At 43.4% G+C, this 10451-nt stretch overlaps 1 protein-coding gene across 1 annotated transcript in view; it reads right to left on the bottom strand.

Annotated features, from left to right (window-relative positions):
* The window catches only part of TM9SF3 (transmembrane 9 superfamily member 3), a 51079-nt gene extending 41450 nt beyond the window's left edge, over window positions 1-9629 (bottom strand). The window contains exon 1 of the mRNA XM_018564471.1: window positions 9353-9629. Within this exon, the coding sequence (XP_018419973.1) occupies window positions 9353-9427 (75 nt within the window). The 5' untranslated portion in view covers window positions 9428-9629. The remainder of the gene's footprint in view (window positions 1-9352) is intronic.
* Between the last annotated feature and the right edge of the window lie 822 nt (window positions 9630-10451).

Here is a 10451-nt window from a genome sequence, read left to right as displayed (position 1 = left end):
GGTATCTCTGCAGGGATGACTATCGGGAACTGAGCAATCAGCAGTTCGTGATCACTCAATTCTCGATCAATACAGCCGACCTGTGACTTCTTCAGTGTAATACGTCAGCTCTAATTATGGGGATGAGTATTTCACTCTCCCCATAATTCTCCTTTAAGAAGACGTAATGGCATTTTTAATTCTCACAAAAACAACATTTATACACACAATTTACAAACAATCTGACGTACACGTGTGAAATTACAAAACAGTATTGATGTTTCCTAACAGCAGCCCTATCCTATTCAATTGTAGAGCGGTACGTTGATGCAAATATAAAATGTGCAAGGATCATGCTGCATTTACAAGAAACCATGAGAAAACTAATCTATATTTAAGCCAACACAAAACGATTTCCTATAAGGCGTTTCATTTCACCCCTACTGGGCTCATTTGCACTGTCAATATTTAATCAAGGACTACCTACTTGTACTATTATTATTATTCAGTCATCTTTCTACACCAAGAGATCGCTAACTGTGATAATCTTTGATGTTAGTTTTATATTATTTACTCTCAAACTAGAATTATAATCAGTTATAATTAAAACCACTAGCGCTGCAAACAAATCCCACCCCTACTGCTTTCATATGAACATATTAATCATTCAAACCCAAAAGCAGCACAGGGAAAGCAAAAACGGAAGATCTGTGTGTATTAGCCAACTAATGTTGGCAAGCGACGGCATGTATGTCAGCAATGGGTGGCTCCTGCGGGCATCATCCGGTGCAACATAAGTAGATTTACAAAATTGACAGCCAGGTAGAAAATTATTGGCTAAACAGTGGCTGCATCGAATCAGATGTAGTCTGTTCCAGGTATTTAGCCAGCCGTGGCTGCCAGCAGTCTGAATAACATAGATGCTATTAGAGATTCCACAAGCCATGCTGTTTAGTGTGAATGGGGGAACCAATTGATTTTCTCTCATTCAGCCTATGGAAGTTTGAGTACTGAGTGCGTTGGCCAGCTCTCCTTCCCATCTCCATGTATACAGAATAGCCAAGCAGGGGCCTTGGTGTAAAAAGGCAGTGGGGGGGACGGACGGACACCTGGGCAGCAGTGACTGGAGCGTCAACTATGACGGACACAGGGCCCCTAACAACCCCCCCCATGCTAGAGACCTCTGCGCAGACGGGGATCTGGGGCCTGCCCCAAGTAGATCATCCTTCTGCAGCTGGACTTCACTGAGCATCATCACCACATCCAGGAGAGAGAGTGCCAGATTGGGAAGCTCTGGGCAAAGAATGACAAGGTGAGGGAAGAGCTAAGAAATTGAATGAGACGTATGGAGCTATGTGGACATATGTTAGCACTCGAGACGTGCTTGTGTGTGCTGGCAAGAGATGCTGGGTTGCCTTTTATTGCTATAAATCGCCAATTAGGATTATTGTGTTCACTAGCAGGTCTGCGCAATTCCCATCGCCCGACTGATTATGAAACGGCCAATAGCAGGCTGGCTATTGCACCCGCCCACTGCCTGTTAATCAGGAGAGGAGGACCTGAAGGACAACTTTCTCCTTTAGGTCCCTCCTCTGCCGATTGACATCAGGCAGAGGGCGGGTGCAATAGCCAGGCGGCTATTGCACCCACCCACTGCCTGCTGTGTTTACATTCCCTGACTGAAGCTATTTAAGCCATGTGTGATTGAATAGCTCCTTTGAAGTGGAAAGGTGACCCTAGGGGTCTTATAGACCCCTAATGTCACCTTAAAGAGAACTTGCCACCTCCAATGTAACATTGCTTTAGAGCCCCACCATGTGATAGCAATAAAGTTAACAAAAAAATGTAAATACCAAAGAAAAGTAAAGTCCCACGCGAATGCGAGCATAGAAATGGAAACACATGTCGGGTGCACCTATGTACAAACAGGATGATTGGGCTATACATATCAGGTATTGCCGTGTGCGCCAGAGTGACAGCAATCATTTTCAAAATTCATGGTTAACTCTAAACTGATGACCAGGTGTGTGTGTGTGTGTGTGTGTGTGTGTGTGTGTGTGTGTGTGTGTGTGTGTGTGTGTGTATATATATAGGGCTCGAAAAATGCACTCGTTTTATTTTTTTTTGGTCCTATTTTGTTATTTAAAATAAAAGTTTGGTTACTTTATTATATTGGCAGAGTTTTTCAATTCAGATTATTTCAAATTCACAAAACTAATTGAAATTATGGGGAAAAAAAAGTTATTTTCAGTTTCAGCCTGGCAAAGACTGCTGAGGGAGGTGTGTTGCAGTAGCATTCATTTAATGGCACCCCAAACACTCCTCCCACCCGCAGTGTGATTGCCTGCATTGGAATGTGCGCTACCGCAATGCCCTGCTTTCCGATGCGGTGCCATTGCAAAAAATTGCAGTTTTTCTCTGGAGTAAACTTTATTTTCGTGACACTCCATTTGTATATTTAATTTTAAATAAGATAGTATTTCTTTTTATTTTCCGATCGGGAAAAAAAAAAAATCGGCCAACTAATCAATTATGAAAATTACTGTTAGTTTCAGCGCTGGTAGGCAGAAGATAAATATACCAGGAAAGGCAAAATATAAGCAAATTACATTTCCGCTTGTGGTCTGATGTGCCATACACCTATTTAATTTTTGAAAACAATTTGTGGACTAATTTACTTAATTTATGTGACTGAAGTAAAACGTATCTGGTTCACGGAAACATTGTTTGGGCTCCTGGATTTGACTTTGTTGCACCAAAATACAGAATCACCAACCTCCTCCATATATAACTGGTATTTACAGAATTGTATCCAACTCCCCCATTTACAGTCGTGTAAAAAAAGTACATACGTTGAATTCTATGGTTTTATGCATCAAGACATAATAAAAATAATCTGCTCCTTAGCAGGTGTTAAGGTGCCCATACACCTTACAATTATCGCCAGATTTTCTATTGTCAGATGGAAAAAGTGGAACAGATTCCTCCATCTACGCTAAACTGTGTGGATGCAGGAATCTCCCACTGGGCCAAACTTCAGTATCTTGCTAGTCAGCCCCACTGTCTGTCAAAATACCTGAACAATCTGTTTGGATGCAGGCGTTGTTCAGGTGTTTTGAGAGCCAGCGGGGCTGACTAGCAAGATTACGGAAGCTTGGCCCAGTGGGAGATTACTCCATCCACACAATTTAATGTAGATGGAGGAATCTGTTTCACCTTTTCCATCTGACCAAAAGAAAATCTGAAGATAATTGTAAGGTGTATGGCCAGCTTTAGAGTTGGGTAAATACAAGCTCAGATGAACAATACATGACATATCACACCATGTCATTTATTTTACAAACAAAGCCAGATTGGAGAAGCCATGTGTGAAAAACTAAGTACACCTTATTCTTCAATAGCTTGCACAAGCACCTTTAGCAGCAATAACTTAGTCATTATTTTCTGTATGACTATTAGTCTCTCACATCGTTGTGGAGGAATTTTGGCCGACTAAAGTTTAGTGGAAAAAAAAAAAAAGGAAAAAAAAATTAAAGTCCCCCCCCAAAAATTTTTAAGTAACACATAAAAAAGAATCCATACATCCCCACCCATACATACATGCGTGCATACATGCGTCGGGGGCGCATACGTGCAAAAAAGACGATTGCGCCCATTACGCCGCACGTTACATATCGCCGCGAACGTCGCAGTGAGAGCAATAAGTCTAGGGCCATCAATCACTGATAACACTAAACTGATGAGCGGTAAAAACGCTTAAAGCGTCGCCTATGGCTAATTTTGGTTGCGGGTGCGCGCAATTTTAAAGCTTGACATGTTTGGTGTCTATTTAACCGACGTGACCCCGTCTTTTATATTTTACCAAAAAACTGGGTAATAATAAATGTTTCCTAACATAATGTTAAAAAAAAACAAGCAGCAGTAACTTGAAGTAATCCTTTTATGTATGACTATTGGTCTCTCGCAGAGTTTCTGCCTGTTTTTCTTGCTAAGAAGATTCGCAGTCATTTGTTTATGCACCGCTCTCAAAGTGGTGCTAAACTCAGGAGTTAAATCTTAAAAACGCATCCAAGTACCTTAACTTTTTTAACCCCTTCGTGACTGACGACGTACAGTGTACGTCGCCAGCATTGGGGCTGTTTAAACAGACTCCCGGCGACTTTTGCCGCCGGGACTCTGTTTAAACTTGTACAGCCGACTGTCGGCTTTACAACAGAAGTGATCCTTAGCCCCCCCATATGTGATAGCAGTCAGAGTAAAGTTTAAAAAAAAAGCTTTTTCAATTAAAATTAAATAAATCTAATAATAATAAAAAAAATTTAAGTCCCCCGCGCCCGCAAGCACGCGCGTCGCCACGTAAACATGCGTCGGGTGCGCCTACGTATGAAAACGACGAACGCGCTACACATGTTGGGTATCGCCGCGCACGCCGGAGTGAGAGCAATAATTCTAGGGCCAGTATTTTGGGGTATCTCTAAATTGATGACCTGTGGGGGCTTTTACTTGAGGAAAGTATTGTTACTTGGTCCGGAAAAAAAAATGGTATCTCTAATAATCAATATTTACAGAATTTTAGAAACCCTGAACATCTGAGTAGAATAACTAATACCTAAATTTAGAACACCAGATGTAAAAAAAAAAACAAAAAAAAACCCATGGGTACAATGAACAGGCTTTTTTCAAAAATGTTCTTGCTACATTTTAAATAATAAACTAGTCACGTAATATACACCAACGACAACTAAAATGAAAAAGAATAAACAATTAGAGATTCCATGATAGAAACCTCAACACTAGTTTGCAATGTCAAAATGAATGACTGAAACATGTTCATGTGGCAGTTCCTATTACACTAAACCAGGAAGTGTAACTCCCACCAGCTTAGGTGTGTATTGTAAATGAATCTACAAGTGAAAAATGTGCACTAGGATGTCATTACAGCGAGAAGTACAATCACTAAACCTGAATGTCATTCACTTCAAAGATGAAATAAAAGATTAGATGGCCAGATTTGTTTCAAGGGAAGAGAGCACTAAAAAGAAGCAGTAACTCACAACAATCTAGGGCTGCAACAACTAATCGACATAATCGATTATTGAAAAAGTTGTCAACTTTTTCAATAATCGATTAATCGGCTTCCGATCAGTTGGCCTTGTTCACAGCTCCACACGCTGTGCGCCGCACCTCCTCCCCACCTCACGCTCGCCGCTGCCAGACCCGCTCGCATCCACGCTCCACACACCGCACCTCCTCCCCGCCTCACATTTCCTGCCCATCCACGATCGGCAAGGCACGCGGGGAGATGTAGTAAGGAACAGGGGTGGGGGGATGACAGCCGCTGATAGACAGGTCCGATCTCAGAAGCAAGTTGCTGGAAGACTGCTCAGGTAAGCCTGCACTTCCCTTCCCCCACATGGTGCTCTATAATGTATTGCTGGGATTTGTATTCCTCTATAGCTGATGGTACATTGTACTGTATATTATACATAGGAATACAAATCCCAGCAATGCATTATACACTGTATGTATAATGTATTGCTGTGATTTGTTCTCCTCTATAGCTGGTGATATTCTGCATTGCGCTGTATAGAGGACTACAAGTCCCAGCAATAATACATTATACAGCGCAATGCGGAATACCACCAGCTATAGAGGACTACAAAACCCAGCAATAGTACATTATACAGCGCAATGCAGAATACCGCCAGCTATTAAGTACTATTGCTGGTATTTGTTGTATTCCTCTATAGCTGGCGGTATTCTGCATTGCGCTGTATAATGTACTATTGCTGGGTTTTGTAGTCCTCTATAGCCGATGCCATTCTGCATTCATTGCTGTATAATTTTACACTTTCCATTTCACTATATTGCACACCACACTATCTTTTTTTTTTTTTTACTTCCACCGCTCCAAGCTTGCTCCTGTGATGGACTACAACCTCAATACAAACTAGTAGTCCCATCACTGGAGCCATTTTTTAAACTTTATTTTATTGTTTATCCGATTAACCGATTAATCGAACTTAATAATCGGCTAACTAATCGATTTTGAAAATAATCGTTAGCTGCAGCTCTACAACAATCAATGCCTTCTTCTGCTTCCAATACTGAGGAGATTAACAAATGCTGGTTGCCATAGATTACTTCACTTTGACTGACTGTTTTGAAAGTGCTCCGGAATATATATTTGCAACTAGAGGAAAAGCTCTGTGCAAAATAAAAGCTGGCCACACACTGCCGAATGGCCATCAGGACAAAACTTGTGCCTTTTAAACCAAAGTCCATGAACCCATCACACTCCTGACCACTTAGTCAAAAGTCAACTGGTGGGTGCTGCGGTAGTCAATGGATGGCGCCGTCACAATCACGAAGTATAGATGAGACACCGGCACTCCAAATGTGAATGAATAAACGCGTCTTTTATTGATGTGAATGCGGCATATCACATATGTGCAACGTTTCAGGGGTGACGCAGGATCCCCTTCCTCAGACATGTCTTGCCTAAGGAAGGGGATCCTGTGTGACCCCAAAACGTTGCACTTATGTGACATGTCGCATTCATGCCACATCACATTTTTCTTCTTCATGGGTTACAAATTAAAGATAAGGGAGTCATAACCTTAGCATAGCTTTCACCTGAAATTTTGTCAACACCGCCTAATGGTTTAACTGTCTGTAGAATACCTATAATGGTCAGAGACCTCTTTTGGGTAGAAGGCCATAATCTGTATTGGAATTCTTTTTTTTTCCAAGACCAAAAGCCTATTGCTCCTACTGTAGAGACATCCCCCCCCCCCCCCCCCCCCACACACACACACACACACACACACACACACACAAGTACAGTAAAGGGAGTGAGCATAGAAAATGAATTGTGTTACGCGGCAGGATGACCAAGTAAAAAAAAAAGACAAGCTGAAAAGAAAATACAGCTACTACATCTAAGGCCTGGTATATAGAGCTGCAATATATTCCATTTTTGACCTTGGGTTTAGATCTACTTTAATCTTCCACTGACCGTTTTCTTTTGTTTGGTTGCTATGGGTCACAGGCAGATAACTGAGTGATGCCTACAATCTCCACAACAATTCTCTACGTCTGTGTTTCTCAATCTGCAACTGCACTGCTGAGACACCAAGTACTCCACCTGAGCGCAGGGAAAACTACTTGCCAAACAAAGCACCAATGTTGGGACATGACAAAGGTTTGGGAATCACTGCTTGGTGTGACAGTTCTCTTCTCAGGAAACCATAATCAGAGCTTATCTAGTTATAAGAAGGTGTGCCACATCTTACAAACAGTCCTCATATACTTATATTACTCAGAGCTTCCTACACATTCACGTTCTCCATATCTCTAACTCACTAGCTATAGAAACAATTTATTCACGCAATATGAATCTACATTTAGAGCCGGAAGGACTATGAACCTAAAATGCCCCCCTGGGTACACATACCAAGCCAGAGAAGCTTCACTGTATGCTATATTCCCAGGGTTGGTGACGGGCAGAGGATAGCTCTTGGCAAGACCCCGATGACAGCCCCATTAGACAGAGACCAGAATTTCTAACATTAGGCGCTGTGCTACTCACAAGGAGACAGCGTTTTTATATATCAAGATTGAATATATTTAAAGAGCAACTCCCCCATACCTTTAAAATGACAACAAAGTCACCTTTACCTTTAGAAATGTTTAGTAATGACAATTTACAATCAGATCCTTATCATTTCCGGCTTCTTATTCTTTGCATACCTTGTTTAGCTTTCCCTCCTCATTCTTCTCACAGTGGCCATTTTTACTAAGGGCAAATTGATCCATCTCCCTTCATTTCCTGTAACTATGGCACATGTGACCATGCACATCATCTCAGGGGAGGAAAGTGCCTTTCCCTAAGATCTCAATGCTCTGCTGAGGTGATTCATCTCTTAGGCACAGGCTGCATCACTAATGCCCAAGAGGACCAGGAAGTGGAAAAACAGTAAATTATAAGTCAAAGAAAAGTATGTTCATCCAACTAATGAATGTAAGATGATTTCATATCAGTATACAGAGCTCATGCTGATGTGATTTTTAGTGAAAGGGGGTAAAGGTCCGCTTTAAATAAAAGTGTGAACATTATTTGCACTCTGAGCTCCCTTTCTTTGCACAATTCCATCATTTACATATCCACTGTAGAGGTTCAGCAATCCCAACCAGCACCAATGTCTCCACCTGTTACAAGAGTGGAGGAACGTTCGGGGTTCAAGCAAATCCAGCGAGTTACCCTATTTACAGCAGAGGGGAGACCACCTTCTATAAGTTTTATCACATAACGAAGACACTTCATAAGCACTGCATGTTATTGGATATGAAGATTATATGGAGATTTTGAACTCTATGTTGTGGACGCTTGGAACCAATCTACATGACACCCGGGGGCTGTATCCACTACTTACCAAGCAGTACAGCTAAGATTGTCAGACTCAAAAAATTAAACTAATGCCCAATTTTTTTTAAATAGCATTTTAAATCTAGTAGGGAAAGATAAAACCCCATGCAGTTTTTGTTTTTTGGCCCTTGGGGATTTTTCTTCACTTCCTGTCCCAAAAACACAACAGGAAGTTAGTGGACATTTCCCAAATTTAGGGTAATCTCACTCTTAAAACAGCTGTCAATAGAACAGGCCTAGGAAAATCTTCCTGTAATAAAGACCGGTCACTGCTGCTCTCTCTCCTTGTGCAGGGTGACTGGTCTTGTCACCGCCCCCTTCCTGTAGTTTTCTGCAGGTGCCTATAGGGGTGTGGGACATGTTAGGCCACTCCCACAGCTCTGCTCTTTGCACAGGCTACAAGCAGTACAGGGATGATGTCACTGCTACTATTAGAAAGTAATATCAGGGTTTGTAAGGGCATCTGGTGCACACAAAGTGGTCTTACATCCCTTGTGGTTATTGAGGATTATATTTAAATAACAGATTTTGCACCTAGGGTTCAGCTTTGATTTGGGAGGACAGATTTTCCTTCAATGAGGTGCCATAAAGAAAAGGGAAGCGGTGCAACACAAGTACTAGAGGTTTATAAATAGATGTATTTTCCTAGGAGGGTTTAAAACCACTGTAAAAGGGGGAATGCTAATCAGGGCCCTGGGCTCTATGTTCCTGCCATCTCCTAGGCCGGGTGTAGGACGCCGCACTTCCTGATGTGTACAGTGCAGTGTCAGGCCTGTGTGTACAGTCACCGAGGGAGGAGAGCCGGCTCAGGCCTGACACCGCACTGACAGCGGCCTATATATGTAGGAGCTCAGCACTGCGTTCCCCGCCAGGCCCCGGGATACAAAAATCAACCTTCATCACCCACCTCCCCCAACCGGCTCACCATCCCCTCATCCGCCTTACCGTGTGCTCGTGTTCATCCGCCCGCACACCCAGTACGAACACGCACAACAACTGCAGCAGCTGGAGCGGCCTCATCCTGTCCCAACGGCTCGGCACACTCAGCGGCTTTATGTCCCGGAGGCTCGTCTGTTCTCCTCCACTGCTGAACTCACTGCCCGTTCTCCGACACCCGCCGCCTCCTCAGCGGCCGCTCAGCCACGTCATCCGGCCACGGAGCTACAAACCGGAAGTGCCTCACCTCCTGCCAGCATCCCGGAAGTGCACTGTGTGGGGACGGGGTGGGGATACCTGCGCTGCACCTAGATGGCTCAAAAGTGGCACGTCCTGTATTGTCACTGGTAATTAGACTAGAGAGCGGTGTGGGGGGGACGTTCGCTCGGTCTGGACATTTCTACAGCGTTTTAATGTTTGATACGACGTTCACGGTTTTTATACATCCCGAGGTTAGAGTTTTGGAAAAGAGAGGTTGTGGGGAGCAACTATAGTAGGGAGTGTAGTGCCGAAGAGAAAAGTGGCCCCTGAGCACAGCCAGCCTGGTCCTCCCTATACAACCATTGCCACCATTATCCCCAGTGCCTCCAGCTACAACCAGTGTCCCCCATTATCGCCAGTGCCTGCTGATACAAACAGTGTTCCCCATTGCCTCCAGATACAACCAGTGTCCCCCAGTGGCTCCAGATACAACCAGTGTCCTCCATTATCCTCAGTGCCTCCAGATATAACCAGTGCCCCCCATTATCCCCAGTGCTTGCTGATACAAATAGTGTTACCCATTGCCTCCAGATACAACCAGTGTACCCCACTATCCTCAGTGCCTCCAGCTATAACCAGTGTCCCTCATTATCCTCAATGCCTCCAGATACAACCAGTGTCCCCCATTATCCCCAGTGCCTGCTGATACAGTGTTCCCCGTTATCCCAGCGCAGCCACATTGTCCTGCTGGCTAGCTTCCACAGGTGACTGTAAGCAAACGGGACTGCTATTGTTTTTTTTAATTTGAAATAGCCAATAGCAGATGGCTATTGAAACCCCACCCACTGAGCAGAGGAGCTGACCTGAGAGAGAAATTTGTCTTTCACTTGCTTCTCTGCTCAGTCGG

This window comes from Nanorana parkeri, unplaced genomic scaffold (genome assembly GCF_000935625.1).
Source record: "Nanorana parkeri isolate BGI_ZX_2015 unplaced genomic scaffold, ASM93562v1 scaffold753, whole genome shotgun sequence".
Lineage (NCBI taxonomy): Eukaryota > Metazoa > Chordata > Amphibia > Anura > Dicroglossidae > Nanorana > Nanorana parkeri.
The sequence above is the reverse complement of the archived record's forward strand: the minus strand, read 5'-3'. Positions and strand labels throughout refer to the sequence as shown.